Source organism: Lepeophtheirus salmonis, chromosome 4 (assembly GCF_016086655.4).
Source record: "Lepeophtheirus salmonis chromosome 4, UVic_Lsal_1.4, whole genome shotgun sequence".
In the NCBI taxonomy this organism is placed as follows: Eukaryota; Metazoa; Arthropoda; class Copepoda; order Siphonostomatoida; family Caligidae; genus Lepeophtheirus; species Lepeophtheirus salmonis.
In genome coordinates, this window is record NC_052134.2 from 23,626,689 (window position 1) to 23,647,313 (window position 20,625).

At 29.1% G+C, this 20,625-nt stretch overlaps 1 protein-coding gene and 1 long non-coding RNA gene across 8 annotated transcripts in view; one reads left to right on the plus strand and one right to left on the minus strand.

Moving 5' to 3' along the window:
- Pka-C1 (Protein kinase, cAMP-dependent, catalytic subunit 1) overlaps positions 1–20,625 on the minus strand; it is a 209,131-nt gene that overhangs the window by 62,528 nt on the left and 125,978 nt on the right. For all 7 annotated transcript variants that reach the window (XM_071887737.1, XM_071887736.1, XM_040709665.2 and 4 more), the window contains exon 2: positions 9,999–10,199. In XM_071887737.1, coding sequence (XP_071743838.1) covers positions 9,999–10,199 — 201 coding nt within the window. The remainder of the gene's footprint in view (positions 1–9,998; positions 10,200–20,625) is intronic.
- On the plus strand, positions 6,464–6,960 carry LOC139905174 (uncharacterized). The gene is made up of 2 exons (XR_011779721.1): positions 6,464–6,593; positions 6,742–6,960. It is a non-coding gene; the product is annotated as an uncharacterized lncRNA (long non-coding RNA).

Below are 20,625 nucleotides of genomic sequence, written 5' to 3' on the forward strand. Positions count from 1 at the left end.
TCTGCAAGAGGAATGGGAATTATTTTTAAGCTTAGATTTAAAGGGATACGCCAAACGAATTGCAGCAAGTAGAGTGAAAATAAGATTCGAATTTATGTTTAATAGCGGCCCCTCCCTTGATGTATAGTAACGACTGCTCGGCAAGACCGACAATTTTTGAAATCATAGATTATAAAAAACGGAATATTTAAAGTATATATTACTTGAAATGATATAATTAACAGTAACAATTTATACTGTTTGACGTCACTATTAAAAAGCTTGGTGGAAGTCAAACATCAGTAGGAAAAGCGTTATGGTACACCCAGGACAACCTTCAATTTTGTTTATTTTTTGCATGTATTTAGGATATTACAAAGTCTCACACTTGAGAGAATCGCTAAAACAATACATTTAATAATTATTAAAAAATCCTGGAGAGTATGTTATATTCCTACAACTTTTATGGGTAGTGGAGCGGAACAAGTGGAAGCACAGAAAAAATAATAATTATATATAATTAATTGAAAATAATATATAAATTATAACCAAATAAAACATTAATAGTACCTAATTGTAAGGTTGAAACATTGCCAAATCAAATAAATCTCATAACAACATTACAAGTAAGTAATATTTTCCGAATATGTATGTACATATATTGTATATATTAAAGTATAGATATGTATACATTAGTATTTATTATATATCACGTAATTCTCTACTTTTTAGCCATTGTTAAAATTAAGACAAATTATCCCATTGCATAAACATTCGTTTCATATGATATAGGTACATTAAATGAGGGGGGGGGGGGCTCTTTATTATATTTCCATAAAGAAATATCTTATCTTAATTATTATTGAGTGTTATAAAGGATCAAAAATTAAATATTAATAAAATTTCGAAGCTTTTAATGATCTATAACATGTGCTTCATAACTCAGAATAGAGGGGACACTGGTTGATACGAATTATATATAATTTTCTTCTACTATAATTAATTATCTACAACCAAAATCAATATATGGAAGGTTTAAAAAAAATAATCCGAAATTTTTATTCCTTCCTACTAAATTGAATTGAAGCCTAGTAAGTAATTAGGCTTCAATAGCTCTTACCTCTAGTAAGAAGGAGGAATAATGATAATGGAGATCAGGAAAATGTTTAAAACCTTTAATGTCGTATACAAATAAAAGTGCAGTTTAAACAGTTTATTACAAGGGCTACACCAAAAGTTTCAAAGTATTATGCCGAGTTATAGAAGTTTTATTGTATTAATTGTTGAGGTTGAATGATCCAAAAACCGAACTATCTCAAAGAAATTTGAAGTCTGTTAGTGGATTTTAAAATTTAAAAATGATTCAGAATTTGGTTGTCCTGTCCAACTCAAAGTAGATAATTTCTCGAATTGGCACAAATGGTGTCTGAGACGATTATGGTTAAGTGGGTAATCACAATTTCAGGCTTTACTAAAATTTTATCAGAGATATACAAAAGCTATTATGGTATGGTTCATTGCTTCAGTGATACCGTTTACTTAATAATCGTACGGTATAATATACTGCAGTTGTATTGTATAATTGTCATAGTCGCACAACAAATACGTAGTAAGCATTATGATTCTTAAGGCTTGCATTCAAGATGTTTTCAAAATTTGCCTAATCAATCTTTCTCAAAACACTTTTACAAAATATTCTTATCTTCAATCATTTTTCATATAATTAATGGGAGGCAGTGAATTTACTTTTCACGTTCTGAACGTAATATAATTTGAAAAAAAAAAAAATCTTCCAATTTATTCAAAAATATTATAATTATTACTGTTATAATTTCAAATATTTAATTTGAAAAATTTTGATGGAATTATTTTTGGAAGAAAAACAAAAACAATGTCTATATGAACAAAGCACTAATTTTCCATGAGGATGTTTTAGTCCACCATAAGTATGTATGAAGCAAAGAAAAACACTTCAACCCAGGAAAGCAGGTCTTCTTGTTTGTTTTAATAAAAATTATTCTGAAAGGAAATGCAGCTAGGATGTTACTGTTTTTTCCCCTATCTGACATTAGGTAAAACATTATAGATGCACTCTTCCCTCATTACTTACGATAAGTAGTTGTGTCACAACTTAATTAGTGAAGTTGAATAAATAATATATATAAAATTACAGAACTAATTAATATATTATAAAATACATATTAAAAAAAGTAGATATTCCCTTTCATGAGGTAGATTTTTATGTAGAAAAATGTCGATTTTTCTCCTTCAACAGATGTTTTCACATTTATATAAAAAATCGTATTTAGAAAAAAGTTAAGTATACTACACAGATATACAATTATTACAAGTGTATACATATATCTACAGAGTTTTCGAGATAAATTTACTCTAAATCTACTAGCTTAAAAATCAATATGTTTCAATAACAAAAACTATTATTCCTAAAATAAGAGATTGCAAGAACTATAAAATTAAAATATACACAACTAATTTTTTTGTATTTAATAATAAGCTAAGAACATAAGCGGAGAGTAAGAACAGTTCTCTAATTATATCACGTCCGGAATAAGGATCCTGAATTATAATGAGGTGGATCTTGTTAAGAGTCCAGATGTGTTCCAGCAAAACTCTGCTACAGTTCATATGATCAATAAAATTCAAAAATATCAATGAAAATATTGGGACTCGGAGCAAAATAAAGACGAGACTAAAAGTAACGAAACAAGACAAAATTAACACTTCCTCTAGATTATCATATCTAAAGAGAAATTCAAGCATGTGAACGACTTCGGAACAACACGATCACTCACAATTCTGACACCATAAAGTTTTTCACCTGATGAAAATGTTAAAGTCTGTATGTGATTTCGTGGTTGCATTGAAAAGCTCATATGAGGTATCTAAAAGGGGATATGATATTGAATAAAGATGGTCCTTGATAAAGAATAAAGTTATCTCTAAATAATGTGTTTAGCATACATGTATGCCAAATAAGTGTAACATTGTTAAGACAAAGTGGTCCATTAAAATCTGAACGCTTTGAATTTTAAACTTCAACAAGATATAATTTATTAATTAACAATAGAATTTCAACAAAATTAAAACTATAAATAGATGTGTGTCTCAGCTATCCAAATCATTAATGTATCCACCCTTAGTGGCAATGATGGCTTTCAGGCTATGGCGGAAGGTCTGGCACCCACTGCCGATGTAGTCCTCTGGCATGACGTCCCAGTACTGGCTGACAATGACTTAAAGGGCCTCAACCTTCCTCACGACAAGTTTACAAAGGGGGGTTGGTATCAGGGCTGTAGGGCGGTCAAAAGTGTCAAAAAAGAGTTCAAAATAACTCAGAAGACTTCAAAAGTGTTTTGCAACGAAATAAATGGTTTTCTTTTATTGTTGGTGTCAAAAGTGGCCTCACAAAGCTCTTTCCACCAACTATCTGATAGGTTATTGTTACAGTTTGGGGTGAACCCCCGAGACCTCTTGCATGGGCTCGCATGGACTTGAGGGGATTGACTTGGGCTGTTTTCTTTCACTCCTCCAGATCTAGTCTTTCCTTTTTGACATAACCCTTCTTCCTCTACAAAGTTTCGGGCTCACTGACGGTGTAAACAGTGGGCTTGGAGAGGCCTAACTCCTTGGAGTGCAGGAATGGAAATTCACTCGATCACGTTCAAGTGTCATTTTCTCGACGTGTACAAAAGCTAGGGAGCTCAAATATGTTTTGTTATGTTACTAATTGATAATACTTTAATATATCGAAACATAAATTAATTTCAATCAATTAACCTTCATTAGTTATTGAGTTAGTAAGCGTTCAGATTTCAATGTATCACACGGTATGATGCTCAGGATGCAAGGATAATTTCTTTTAGAAATCTATCTCGAACCCTTATACAATATTGAAGGTACATAATTTATCCTTTAAAATAGGTAAACCAGTATGAATTGATCACAACATTAAATAAATAAATGTAATATATGAGTATGAGTACAACATACACCCATCATAAAGAAATAAATAAAAAAACATACAATATAAAATACAGAAAACTCAGAAACAAATGTCCTTTCAAAAAGAAAAAAAAATGGTTTAATTAATATTTTTTGAAGGGGGTAAAACAAACTGAAGCTTTATTATGAAGAAACTACGTTCAATAATAATGATTATTTAGCCATAAGTACTACTACATGAAATACCCCTATTATTAGAAATAATGGGATTCAATAATACATACTATCAAGTCAAATCATGTCAAATAACACCTTAATATATACAAGCATTAATGTTGGGGCTCGGCCTGAAAATCCTAAATTGGACTGAAACCGTTGTAATTTCAACTAATTTGTCCCAGTTTCGTAATAAAATTTGATTTTGAGAATGTCCTACATTACTCTTTTTTTTTTTACAAAATAATTAAAAAATATATATATACGATTTTTTTTTACAAAATAAAATTTCAGTCCAAGTCGGTCTAGAAAAATCAAAAAACACCCAGCCCAAAATATAATAAGCTGTCAGACCGAGTTTCAACACTAATAGATATTGAAGAGTGATCCAACTGTAGACACTTAACTATTGTTTAATAATTGCCACAAAAAAAGTAAAATCTGTCCAAATTCTAAGTAAATACCCAATAAGTCTTTATCGATAAAAAACTATCATAATATCATCATTTAAAAATAAATTGATCCAGAATATTCCTATATTTGGTAGAAATAAGAACCCCCGATAGTTGTTTAGGACTCCAGTGTATTTTACTTCCACAAAAATGTCTTAAATTTATCATTTAAAATCCACCATCTTATTTCTTAATTGTAACTTGCTCAGAGTAGACATAAAGTACTAGTTACAAAATGTAAATAAATCAAATCACCTCCCAAAAAAAAAAAAGGAGTTATAAAGTTTTTAACTTATCTTTTAAAAAACCTTGGATTGGTACAAATGCACAACAATGGAGGAGCATTTAATATTTCAAACTCAAAGAAGCAGAAAATTAAATGTATATACATACCCCTATTAATTCATTTCTAGTTAAATATTCAATATGGTTAATTATATCATAATATTAGTAGTATCTATTAAAATATTTGACAGAAACCTTCTAATCAAGATAGAGGCTCTTTCTTTAAATAGATGTATGTATGTTCATTTCTTTTGAACAAATATTCTCTCAAAAGAACAACAACTAAGAAAACAAAAGTTTATCTCTCATTCAAGGACTGCAAACTAACACTAATTCAGTTGACAGGTTGGAGTAATAATATCCACAGAAAAACGAGTCTCTATTTTCATAAATGTAAACGTATATATTTAAATGTATAATTTTAAAGTTGATAAGAGATAATTTGTAATTGGGTTTGACTAACACATTATTATGTACGCATATTTTTTCAAGAGGCATGGTGTTATAACTTATATAAATTATGGGGGGAGGGGTTGTAAAGAGAAAAAAACAAATAGGTAACTCATAATAGAATAATGATAATTACATCACCTATTCTAAGTCATTGAAGAGGCCATAGATACGTACATAATAAATGCATATAAATGATGCAAAGCTTCGTTCGTTCTTTCCTATTTTGTTTTCATAAATATTTATTATAATATTTATGTATGTACGGGTCAATCACAACATACGTCTGCTAAGGAAGAAATCAATAGTCTGTTTTTACTTACATACATTAACGTATTAAATTTAACAAACAGCAAAGCATAGAAAACTAAGGGCGTATATCATCCCTAATTGCATTTTGTCTTTATAAATAAATAACTGACTTCATCATGAAAGTAAGTATTTCATCCAAGAAGCTATTGGGGAGACACAACAAACATCAATAGCCTACATACAAAGGACACACGACGGTGATATTATATATAAGTCTATTTCATGTTCTTTCTATCCCTTTGTGTATGTAGATGTACTTTACTCAAAAAAGTCTACAACACATCTGTTGAAGAAGAAGGTGACAGGTGAAAATTGCAGTCCTCTGATTCTTAAAATAAGCAGTTATTAAGATATACAATGTCTAGCTATATTATTATAGAAGAATATACTCAAGACATGTTTGTAATATGCACAAAATATATACAAGGAATGCGTATTTACTACTATTAAACAAACATAATAAGCTACAAAGAATCAATTACCATTTTCAGCAGAGTCTCCTTTTTTGGACGTCGCCGTATTTCCCATGATAGTTGATAAATATGTGTCCTCAAGGATCAACAAACGTCTGTATCAAAAAGCACTTGATAAATTCACTTCGATAACCTTAATTCTAGAATGAGATAATTCGTGGACTAGGAGAAGGAGCAGAAGACGATGTTTCCCTGTCTCACTCTGATGGATGATCCGAACATAGAATTACGTGGATGGATCCTCAATCGCAGACGCCGAAAATGGTTGTTGCTTCACAGTAGTAAGATTAAATTTGACGATCAAGAGAGGAGAGCGCCAAGTTGTAGATTACTTAGTACCAAGTGTGTAGTTGGATGATTCCGGGATTTGGAATCACTTCATGATTATTTCAACACTCAAATTATCAAATAACACCACCATAAAACTAATAATAAATGAATTAAAAATCTACAGAAATGAAGAGTGAGTAAAAAGAAGAAGAAAAAAGTCGCACGCCACAACAAATATTTTTCCAACAAAAACTGAATTTTTCGACTTCTTTTTTCTTACTCCTTTTTTTCTTGCTCTCTCACTCACTCCTCTTCTCTCCACTCTCGTCTCTGCTTCACAGGCCACTACGCCAATCCTTCCTTCTTTCCCTCTCTACCTATCTCTCTCTCACCCTGTTTCACGAGCACTCCTTCTACAAAATAGAAAAAAAACGCAGAGGCCTAAGAATCAGCTGTTTTTCATAATTAAGTCGAGTTTCATACATCTTTCATTATTAATATATTACTATTACAAAATAGAATTCAAAATTTTTAAAATACAATCCCAAATTTTCATTTCATATATCCTCTTATTATAATTTGCATAAATTCATGTACAAACTTACAATAAATTCAACGATAAACCAAGGCACTTAAAAAATTGCTTTCTGCTGGTTAAGAATAATAAAATATACTTTATCCCAGCCTGCCTTACGGCCCCTCTTTTTCTCTTCTTTTCATCATCGATTTAAAAAAAATATATATAGAGTGCTGCTATGATTGAAAAAGATGTAGTAATAATAGTAAAATATGTCTCTTTAAAATATATCTTGAAGCTCGAAAAGTTATCTGTACTATAGATAGAGGGCGCAACAAATGGATATCAAATAATTTGATTTTCTGACATCTATGGTATTAAATAGATATTAAACTTATATCTTTGATATGGTTTTAGGGCATCAACCTCCTGAATACTACCCCTTTTTACGATGTACTTCCGTTGATTACCCCCCCCATTTTCGTCCCCGAGCCATCTAACCGCCTAGCATTTTATCCCTTATTACAATAAATAGCAACCATATGTCCAACATTTAGTCTTTTTATAACCATACGAACGTTTAACTTAATGACGTAGGTATAGATGAGATATCGCAGTTCATTTGACGTCATAGCTTGTGACCGCTATTTATTTAAATTTCATTATTTATAATAAAAAAAAGCTTATTTTTAATACATGTATCATTTCAACATTGAAAATCAAACATAATCATGCCAAATTTTGTGAACCTGTGAAGGTCTAAAATATTGACCTTTTTATTGGTTATAAATTCCTTAAATATGGCGAATTACAGTCATGGATATAAAAATGAAATGCTTGAACAGTGTGTATCAGAGTTGGGGAAAAGTCAACTCCAAGTCTTTGCTCACAAGTCCAAGTCCTTGAATCTTTTTATCTAGTCAAATTAAAGTCCTCATATATAGGTCTAGCTTATTTCAGACATTTCAAGTCCATAAATATAATATAGGTTCAATAGTCTTAGTTATTTTCTTGAATTCAGTATAAATTAGCTTTATAGTCAATTTTGAGTCGCAAGTCTGCGATAGTTAGATCATGTCGAGTATCAAAGTCTTCAAAAGATGTACTCAAACCCAAGTTGAGTCGCAAGTCTCGAAGCCTATCCAGCAATTTTAGTGATAATACATTTTTCAATTAATACTTTGGTTATTCAAAGGTTCTGATCATGGGGATTACAAAGTTGGATTTTCTACCTTATCCGTCTCTCTTAATACTTTTAAAATGAAGTTTTAATGTATCTCATCAAATATGAGATATAAATGAGTAAACTATGTAACTAGTATTATTTAATATAACTATGTAAGTATATTTGAACATTTCAATTACGAAAATGTCGTTCTTGATCATATTTGGGATAATTCTATTTGACTTTTGTAATGTTGAAATAATACATATATTAAAAATTGGATATAATTAACCTATTTAAATAATTATTTTTGATATTCATGACTCTATTCCATCGTATTTAAAGAGTTATCCAAAAATCAATTCTCAAACATTTATTAAAACACCATGTACATACTCCTTCAAAAATCGATCCCGAAATTCATTGTATGAAAAAACCAACTACCACTCAATTTGTTCATAGGATTAAGCACAATTATTTATTGAAGCTTATAGTAATGTCTATAAGAAAAAAAAATATTCTAAGTATCTACTTTAATTAAAAAATGTTTTTATTTTAGTATTAAAATTTTGATGATCTACAGAACTCATAATTACATTCTGATTCGAACTTAAAAGTTGTATTGTCCAATAATTGCTCCAAACAATCATAACATTCATTTAATTTTGAATTGTCCCAGAATTGTCTAACTATCAAATGATTTTTGGGCTATTTTTCTCTAACTTTTCTTTTTGACGGTTGCATGATACAATAAAAGTAACGACATGTGCAACTTTTTTCTAGATTATTTGTTTATTTTATCTACTATTCTATTAAAAAAAATATTTTTCACAAATAATATTTATACTTTTAGCCTTCAACTTTGAAAATTCCCAGTTAAACACTGTTTTTAGTCAATAATTCCCTTAAAAAGTTTCCATGTTTGAAAAAGCCAGGAATTTTGCAACCCTAGTTACACATAGGTCGAAACAATCAGTCGAAATATCTATTTTAAATGAAAAATGCTCTTATTAAAATTTTGATAACTTGATAGAGATACACACTATGCCATTCGAATTATAAATAAAGAAGGAGTAATGACGTATAAACGTAGAAAATAATTGAACATATGCACTTTTTCATAAAATATGATTTAACCCACCAATGAGGTTTCGCAGTTGAACTCGTGCCACTTCAGATATTTAGAAAATTTTTAGGTTATTGACTCAAGTAAAATATAAAACATCTTAAATGAAGTGACGTCATAAGTTCCTAGTTTTAAATGCCCCTTCAGCAATGGAATTAGACTCTTTAAATTTATAGACAAGGACAACTTTTTAGATAGCCAAGACTTATCTATTCTATTAAAATACAGCAGGAATAAAACGTTAGTTTGTAGACTAACTATACCAAACAATTCAGATTCAAATAGTATATACGACTTATCTTCAAAATCCTTTACTGATGAAATTCAACATTTAGGTTCATCCGAAAATTAAAAAAACCCGTTAGTTTGTTGTACTGATAGTCTCTGATTGAAATAGTCAGGTACATCCGAGAATATTTGCATAATTTTTCACAGGGATAGTTACCTAAACAATCTATCGTTGGTACAACAAATAACTAAAAGGTTTGTGTAATATAATTTTGTAGCAAAAAATTTGAAGGGATATCCTGATTATTTGGTCCCACACTTGCCACAAAACCAATCAACAGAATTATATGTACGGTTCGGTGTGTGTGTGTGCTATATAATTTATTAAAATACAAGGAAGGAAATGAAGTGATAATTTGTTGTTATTTATGATAATATTATACCATGATCTTTCAATGCGGATTAATTAGGTTTTATAAAAAAAAAAAAAATTCTAAGGGATCAGAAGATAACTGAATAATCATTCTGATTAATAAATTATATAATATAAAAAATATCTTACATTCATTATTTTCAGAGGACGATGGTGTCTTGTTTTTCCCAAGAGGCATACTTGATGACGACTTAATAGATGGTATCTTCGATTGAAAGAAGCTGGATTTTTTAGGGACGTGATGATCCGAGTTTACTGATGATGGAAAATCCCCACCAATATTAATTCCAGCTGTTCCTCCATCACCAACTGATTTGATGGACTCTCCGGCTAAAATATTATAATAAACAAACTTCATTAGAGAATTGTCATTTTCTAGATTTATATTAAAACAGATATAAATACAGATATTCTAGTTGGATAATTTATAGTTATCAAATGAAGATTATGTTTAGTCACGGAACTCCGAATTTCATGGTTTAATATAGTAACAAATTTAGGTGTAAGAGCCAAATTGTCGTAACTTAAATATTTGCCTGGAAACTTTATTCCTTCATTATAAATATTGGTGCTTTTTTAATTTTTACAATAAAATAAATCTGATAAATTCACTTTAACAGTCTGAATTTCTCTGTTTTTAAGTTTTAAAATTACAAATTTAACTTCTAGGATGACATATAGATAATCAAACTAACATTTTCCATATTTGAGTTACAACAACTTACCCCTCAACACTGGAAAGGTTTTATAGGAACTATGTACTAATTAATTTTTCGCTTAAATGATATTCAATTCGGAAGTAATACATTTTTGAAATCACGCAACTTATACAAGAATCTTGCGTTAATATAATATATTTTCGTAAACTTAACGATTACACTGAGGAACACAAGCTTTCTACTAATGAAATGAAGCCAAAAATATAAATTATCCTCGAGTGCAGAGCCTAAAATGGATCTCAGTTTTTATTTGGGTCGTCAGGTTTCAAGAATGTCTGAGATTGTAGTAATTCGGGACTATTATTGTTCAGTCATTTTTCATCATTAGGACAATCATCAAATTAAAGTATGATGAATTATAACTGATTTAAAAGTGCTTCTTAAAATTATAAAAATATTTTTTGTTTGATTCAGTATCTTGTTCTGAACTCAGATAAGTTTTAGATTCTGCACTCAAAGATAAATTATATTCTTGGCTTCATTTTATTGCTAGAAATTTTGACCTTATAATTCTTACCCTAAATTAATAATATATATCAATCATATAAAGTTCATAAATTACACTACACGTATTGTATTTCCTACTCCCTTCTCATCTTCAATATTAAAATTCAGTCATTCAAAAAAATAATTAAATTATAATGCGATCTATAAAACATTTCTGTGTTTCGATCCTCAAGTCTTGTTTCATTTTGAACCTTATAACTTTAAGTTCAAAATCGAATCTATAGTTGCCATTTAATCAAATTTAAGTGGGATTCGAATTATAGTTGCAAACTCGAGTTCTACAGTTTCAGAAAACAAAGAAAAGTGCATTAATATTGAAAAATAATCGCCATGAAGCAAATTATAATTTTTGATTTAAAATCAATAATTATTAGGGGTGTACCGACGAATTGGAATTAGCTAGAATCGACCTTTGGGTACGTTTACTAAAATCTACCATCAACACTTCCTCTTTCTAATTATGTTTCCTTTTTTTTTCTCTCTCTCTTTCTATACCAAGAAATTTTTTCCCTAGACTCAACTAGATATTAATCTTACAGCAACCTGATATATTAAAATGCATCATACACTACATAAATACATCACCATGATAATTATTAACATGATAATTGAATATCTTCAATGGTCTTCTCAGGCCTTTTATAGGAAAATATATTCAATTAGAAAAAAAAAAAAAGTAACACTTCTTTTAAACATTTATTATGATCATTTATTATTGGTCGAAATTATCAACGGTTTCTACTACTGCAGACCAGAACGGCCTTTCTAAACGTACAGTTGTAGAATGGAATAATTTTTTCCGTGGAATTTGTAAAAAATATTTTCAAAATCATCCTGTAAGGTTAGGTGGGCCTGGGCGCGTTGTTGAGATCGACGAGTCCAAGTTCGGAAAGACGAAGTATCATAGAGGTAGGCGCCAAGTAGGGCACTTTTTTTTTTTTGGGGGGTCAATGAAGACAGTGGGATTGTTTCATGGTTGAGGTTGAAGACCGAACAGCGGCTGCTCAGTTGCCACTCATCGCGAAGTACGTCGAACTAGAAATTCGACAATTCAAGTCCGACAATAGAGCATCCTATAGGCAGGTACATTCCTTAGGTATGCAATACTTTACTGTGGTGCATAAGATAAATTATGTGGACCCCTTTACTGGAGCTCATACTCAGACAATTGAGTCTTTGTGGAGCCAAGTCAAGGGCATGATGCATATAAGCTAGGTGTTTTCAACACTTCAATAGATCTCTTTCTCACCTATCTCCCAGAGTATATGTTGCGAAATAAATTCTCAAAGTATAAAGTTTTTGATCATTTTTTGGAGCACTTAGAGTAACTAATTTTTTAGATTTAAAATTATCAACAACTAATTTTGAATAATAAATTTGTGTTGTTGTTTTTTTATTCTGTAGTTAATAAGAATTGAGAAAAGTAAACAATTTTGTTATTTGTTTATTAATTTCCTTTTTTTATAATAAGGAATCGGAATTGTCCATTAAGATGGTATCGGAATCGGATCCGAAATTGGCTGAAAATTTGGTATCAGTACACCCTAATAATCATAATAAGTGTGTTACTTAATTTTAATGTTTAAACTTCCCCCAAAATTGACAAGTGTTTCCCTGAACTTTGACTGAATTTCTGCTCTGTTTTCAAGGATTAACTGGGGAAATTATATCTTTTTAAATGGATATTTTTTGCATCTACGATGTATGTAAGACTACCCTATACGAACCATTTTTGTTTTTACAGAGCCCTCTAGAAAAAATGCCTCTAGGTATATAGAAAAAGCCCCATAAATTTACCCATACATATATATAGTATAGTATATGTATTGCTTTACTAATTACAATGCACAAAATTAAACAGGCAAATACAAGAAGAAAAAAAAAGATGCAACAATGAAGAACTTGGAGGAAGATTTATGAACTCTTTGTATACAAAAAAATAAAAAAAATGGAATAATTTTTTTAATTTTTGTACAGTAATTCATGTCCAATACAGATTTGTTAGCTTCATTAATAGCCTTGTCACTCGATATTGTTTATCTTTTGTAATTTTTGGCTTCAAATTCTGTTTTTATGTATTTGTTATGTATATTATAATTGAGCTAAGCTATGACTCCTTCGTAGGTGGCTTCAATACATGCAACTCATAGTAGTGTTTGCTTTAATGGAAATAACTTTTCTAAAGGTACATATTTATTTCTTTGAAGAATGATCAAATAATGATGAAATAATATATTTTTTTATTTAGTTGATTATATTTTGAATCTACAAAAAAACAAAAAATATATACTTAAAACGATTCGTTTAAGAAAATGAAAACTCATCTTTCAAAATTATTGTTTTTGTATTATTATTATAAATTTAAATAAAAAAACAAATGGTGAACGATTCTTTTTATTCATTTCTCTATGATACACAACAAGGATTCATCCTTGAAGTTAAATACAACAGAACTATTGTGCAAACACAAAATAAATTAAGGCACAATCACAAATATTCTTTTTAAATGAGCAAAAATTGACGAATTTTTGGTGCAAATTTATCAGATTACTCGAGAGGTTGAGTGATATAATATATATTATAATTATCCGTTGACAGGAATAAATCAAGTATTCATTTATTACACTATGTAGTGAGGTACCTTTTGTAATGGCTTCAGACAGGTGATGAAAATAAATTATCTTTTAATTGTACTAATCATTGTACTGAAGAAGTCAATTAGTAGTATCAACACTTTGATATTTAAGTTATTCAAGTAATTTTAACATTTGCATTATTCATATCTGTGTCTATGGGGGGGGAGAGAGAGAGAGTATATTCCTTTGTCTGAAAGTTTTTGTTAAATAAAAAAATTGTGGTTAATTTAAAAAAAATGGAATTATGTCATTAGTCCAATTTTTACTGTTTTGGCGTAATTAATAATTAATTTACTTATATTTGGGTCATTCCATGAGAAATTTTAACAGGGGATGGGATTTGACTAAAATATGGGTATGTGGCTATTTTGACAGTATACTAGCTCAAAAATAAAATTTTGTATCTGTAGCTCAATCTTACTCTGAGTTCAGAGGTCTCACTGATAAGAAATAAGGAATTTGATGAATTTTTGATTAGTGATATTTCGTAAAACAATACAATGATGGGCAAGTATATGATTGAAATGCTATCATTTAACTTAACAACATTTCTGCTATAATATTTATTGATTTTTATTATGAAAAAAAGTAAAAAAGTAAACCATTTTCTTATTTTTTACCCTAAATTGACTTTTTTAAATTTCAACCATATAAAATTTGAGCCCTTTTATTAAAAAAAATATTGTGGAGTGGATAATTCACGGAGCTAGGAATAATGGTATGGTTTATAAAAATCATAACTTTTTTTGTATAGTAAAAAAAAAGGTTTTATCGAATGTACCTATTTTTATGAAAATACCAACAAATGATTACCCGGCGTTGCTCGTTTAAGGAGGGAAATTGACATCCATTGAAAAGGTCAAATTGTTGAAAAATTATTCAGAAAATAATTCTATATACAGAATTATTCTATTATACTCATAATTATAATATGAATGCTTTGTTATTGTCGAGAAAGATCCTGATAATTCAAATTCTCTTGCTTCGATAATAAGGGTGGAGCAAGAAATTGACTATATATTAATAATGTTTCGTTGTTGTCGAAAAGATCCTGAAAAATCTAATTATAATTATCTTACTATAATAATAACGATGGAGCGGGAAATTGACTATATTACTACATATACTAATCCCACTATATCAATCCGCTTAAGTTAGTTTTAAGTAAAGTGTATGACAAAACTTCATCATAGCATCCCCCCTTCCCCCTACTCTTGCGCCTCTTGTAACTTTAGTACCATTATTATGAAAAAAAATCTGTTATGAATTTCAAATAACATACCAATATATATGCATAAAAAAAAACTTATAGGTGAGAAGTCCATCTTTATTTTTGGGGGAAAATTGACAAATCAAATTCGCAAAGAAAATTGAAAAAACTTTTTTGAACTAATTTAAAAAAAAAATTGTTCATACATTTATTGGCTTAGTAAAGAGAAACACTAACATACCACTATTTTTCTGTACTTGCAAAAAAAAAAAAAAAAAAAAAATCTGGAGAACAATGTTTTCTATAACATATTCATTTTTGCAAAAAATATTCAATAAAATGTTCCGGAAATTGAAAATACTCTGTCAGAATCGAAGAGTATAGATTATTTATCTACAAAATCCATCTTTTTGTGGCATTTCTTCTTAAAAATTGGAAATTGACTTTTGAAGAAGAAGAAAAGAAAAAAAAAATGATAAAATTGTAAATAATTACACACACACAAACTCTATTTCACATATATCCAGATAATAAATGTACAAAAATACTTTATATCTAAAAATGAAGTTGTTATTTTTTGATTTTTCATGAGTCTGTAGTCAAGATTTATTAACTCGGGAGAACTATTAAAGGGTATCCTTACATGGATGACGTAAAATCATGCGTTCATTGTCTCAAGCCTCTAGTCTAATTAAAATATGAAGTTTTAACTGTAAGTTTGTGAGAAAACACTCTTCGATACGTGATTTAAACCCCCTCCCCCTAAAATTTGACTTAACTTCGTTAATTTAAGTGCTATCTATGCCAGGTCGATTGTTAGGATTTTTTAAATTGTGAAGACTTTTTGACAAATCTTGACAATTTTGACAAAATATTGTTTTTTCTTTTGACAAAATTTAACAAATAACCATTACATATATATAAGAGAAATTTGACAAACAATAAAATTTTAAATACAGAATATTGTTAATTTGACAACAAGATTTTTTTTTTTGGAAGGGGGGTTTAAGAACTTGTAACCATGGGCTTGATTCGAGCTCCCAGCAGTGCTTTGCTTCAATATTTATGATCAGACGTGTTTATTACTAAGATTTTAGTTGATAAGGTACAACATAATAAAAGTTTGCTTTATATTAAGAAGAGGCTTAATCTCTTTATATATTCAATTCATAAAAGAAATATTTTCTTTAGTAGTATTTTCAAAGAAAGAAAATAAATAATTAAACCATTTACTCATAATACAAAACAGAAACTAATTAATTAAATATTTAAAAGGCAATTTAAATCGTGAAAATTGAATAGTCGTGCTTTTGGATTGAAAGAGACTAAGGAAGTATGTGAGACAGGTACCTGGTTGTACAATGTATCCACAATCTACATAGATAAATGAAAATATTTATTCTAAAGAAACAAACTCCTACAAACAGAATCCCTCACTCTGGAATCTATATTCTTAGATGAAGGAAATGTGTTCATTTTGCTCACATATTAACACAAGATGGTTGTACATAGTATACAATAGGATTCCTCAATGTAAAGATATGAAATATTTTAAAAAATATCTCAAGCAGTTATACAGTTTAACATTACTCAGATCAATGTTTTTTAAGTGACATTTTCAAGGATACTCAGTCAAGGTAGACTTCATCAACTGATTAATTATTATATATAGATAGAAAGGGCAAATGACTATCAATCTACGTTATGATTAATTTGATGTCTATAAGATGTTCTTAAAAAAAATAAAGTGACAAAAATAAAATATTATGTTTACTAAAAATTAAATTTAAATATTACAGTTAACAAAAAATCATTAGCTATTTACGGTCATTCGTACTGTCAGTACTAGAACTGATTACAAAAAGAAGAAATAAAGTTGAGTAACGTCATCAAGAACCAAATTATATAACCTATTAGACTGATATACATGACTGAACTGGGCTAGCTAGACTTTAGTAGTATAAGAACTATCACGACACTAAGGATGAGAATACAAACCACAAGCGGGACCGAAGGGTTAGAAAAAAAAAAATATAAGGGTGGGAATTTGTAATATGTTGAACAAGAGACGGCGGTTGGCTTGAAACATTTAGAAATATCTTTTATAAAAACCAATGTTGTTCAAAATATGTCTTTAATATATATAAAAAGTTACACAAAGATTTGCTTTCTAAAAAAAAAAATTTCAAATCAATTTGTAAAAGTTTTTCACCTTCAAACGAAGAATCTAGGGGGAAACAGCATTCTTCTTTTTGTACAAATTTCGGTAGAAGTTATTACTTATGTATATAATAATGGTATTCAAAGAGTATCAGAATATCTTTAAAGATTTATCTATCTCATTATCTTTTTCTTTTTTACGGTTAGTCTCTGAATATTAAAAATGATTAAATAAAATTTCAAAAACTTAATTAATCTTTAAACGAGTAAATACTTATAGGTGTAGGAAGGTCGGTCGATATATAACGTTTTGTTCGTTGGCTCCATTCTCCTTCTGACTGACTCGCAGTAATTCCTTCTTCCCAAGAATTCAAACCACAAAATAATCGTAACAATATAATTTAAAAGCAAGGATGCCTCAAAAATTACTTCTAAACACGCAAGAGCGCTTTACATATGAGCAATTCTCATCCTTACTATACGCATTCATGTGGTCTATTCAATTAAAATTTGAGCATATATGTATGTATACATATATAATTTGTTTTATTCTGGATGAAAATGAACATCATATTCTATCTTTTACTTCTTTTTCTAAGCTACAACCATCATAACTTGAATTTTATAATTGAATTGGGAGAGACGGAAAGAATCAAAGGTCAAGTTGAGGTTCTTCCATCATCATCATCTCCATCAAGATGATTAATAATATTTTCTTCCGTTGATGAAAAAATATATAGTATTTTTAAACAAAAATATCATACAGCGTATCAAATTTAGAACATATATATATACAGGGGCGTCCCCAAGGATTATATATATATATATATATATTATTTTTTTTTATAAAGATAAATCCAAAACTTAAAATTATTTGATCTGGATTTCAAAAATCCATAGTTATTCACAAAAAAATCAAATGTCAAATTTTTAGGGAAAAAATCTCAAAAATCTAGAGCTATTCACATAAAAGTAAATTAAAAAAAATGGAAACTCACAGAAATTTACATTTTTTGAAAAAAAGAAAAATCAAAAATCCATAGAAATTACTAGAAAATTAAATTTTTTTCAAAACAAAAATTCATAAATCTATGGCTATTTAATAAAATTTAATTTTGTACTCACCTCCGTAATTTCTTGAATAACAAAAAATGTTTTAGTAAAAAGTAAAATTCCTTTTTATTTATAGGGGGGGGGGAGACTACAGCTCATCCAGGCCCAATCCCTACGGTCGCCCCTGGTACATATATAAATGCTGTGTACAAGTTGTAATATGTAAAAGAAGATTGAACAAGCTGCAACCAAAAATGAAGATAAAATATTTATAATGGAGAATTTGCAGCCCTAATGGTAATTAAAATTTTATGGGAAGTTCGAATAGTTAATGATGTGATTTTTGATTTTTTTAAAGGAAATTACAAAAAATATATGTTACATATACATAACGAAAAAATAAAATATAATTATTGAATTCTTAATACAAAAATGTAAGACTCCAAAACATTTAATATTTTAAATGTTTTTTCACATTATAGGTAGTGACTCTCAATCTATTAATGTAGACTTCTTGAATGAAAATTTCTATGGGACCTGTAGATATTTTAAATAATATATCCATTCCCGGAACAAAACGTTGATTTTAAAAAGTTTTTGGGGAGTTTGGCTGGAAAGCTAAGACTCAATACTTAATTGGAATTGAGACCATTTCATAACAAAATTGTAGGATTCATTTCAATTTTTTTACTAAATACTGCTCTTCCAAATACCTTTAGTAGACGTAATTCTCAGCCTTTTGATCCCCATTACCCAATCGTAGAACCTCAATATAACCATTTATTTATATCAGATATAAGAAAAGTCTTAATACTCAAATTAAATGCAATTGATAACTACAGAATTAAAATAAAGTGTGAAGAAATCTGAGGATACGAATCGAACTAGATTAAATATTTAAGAACTTGGACTCATAAGGAAAGACTTCAGACTCGACTTGACACCAAATACTTTGGACTTTACTTCAGGGTTCCTTATAGGGAGTTTCTTCTACCCTCCCTTCATTTAATTAATTATTTACAATATCTTGAGGTTTGATTACAACTATTTTTTCAGAAAGTGATGTATTTAGCTCATCATTCCAAGTAGATATTAATAAGCATACATGCAAAATCCCTAAAATATGAGCCAAAGGTAATTACATGTAACATTGGTATTCATTAATTCATTTTTTCGATCAATTAAAATCTATTTTTTTTGGCAAAAGCTAAGAAGCATAAAAATCATCAAGGAAGGGATCAACTAACATACTCATAGGTATGTAGGCACACTCATATCGAATGGTCGTAGACTCGACTTATGCTCAAAAAGAGGTAGAAATGTATGATTCTTTATTATATGTTTATATGTAGTAAACATGTTAAAAAAGCATTAATATTTCAAAGCCTGATCCGACTCACAAGAGACGGGGGGGGGACATGAATTCAATTTCATCTTTATGAGAATAACAAATCTATAAATAAACGAACAAGACACACGTTTCATAAATTCAAACATTGGAGAAATATCCATTTTCATGCTCGTAAATTCTTCAAGAATGACAGACAAAAATAAATAAAAAGACTTTATCTCTCCATGAAAGAAAAACGTCATCTACGAATGACTCAATTTTGAAGAAATCAATAACACAGGTTTTCACGTGACGTGGACGTGGACCATCTAAGCAACCATATTTTTTAAGAATAAAAAATAGAGTTGGACCGATTTTCATTTTAAGGCCTACATGGAAACTGGGGTTTTTTGTGTGTGGGGGGGGGGAGGGGTGAAGGAACCCCGCACTAATCTGTCGATTTTTGTTTCAAACTAAACCATAAATATCCAATAATAATTGAATATGACCACTAATTAGCCTCATTTCCATATATGTAAAAAGTACTATACGATTTTGTAACATTCCATAATTTATATTCTGACAATTTTTGAGCTTTGGATTAATTACTGTATAGAACACATAGTATGTTTATGTTTTATTTTTGTTGATGACTATGTCTGCAATTTTTACCTATTTAGTTTTTGGATCATAAATGATCAATTTTCCTAATTAAAGATGATTACTCAGGTCTTACATTACGTTGATCATCAGGAACTAAGATATTAATTAATGGTGAAAGAAAAAATGGAATGATCAAAAATGGCTGCTCCTGCATTTTCAAAGGAGGCAAAGTTACTTAAAGACGGTTTATTTAGTTTTTCGTTTTCTTTTAATTATTAATTTTGTAGGGAAAATAAATGGCTTACAGTTACGGTTTATGATCAAACTAGTTTCCTTTTTATCAAGTTAGTAGATGAATTATTATTTAATTATTTTGGGATGTCATTGTGGGTAAGGACATAAATTTTAACCATCCATCAAATAAATATATCTCTTTATCATATATAAGATTCCACTATAGTTTAAAATATAATCTATTACATCATTATACATTTAAATTGTGTAGCCAATAAATTAGATATTGCTTTTGTCGGAGTAG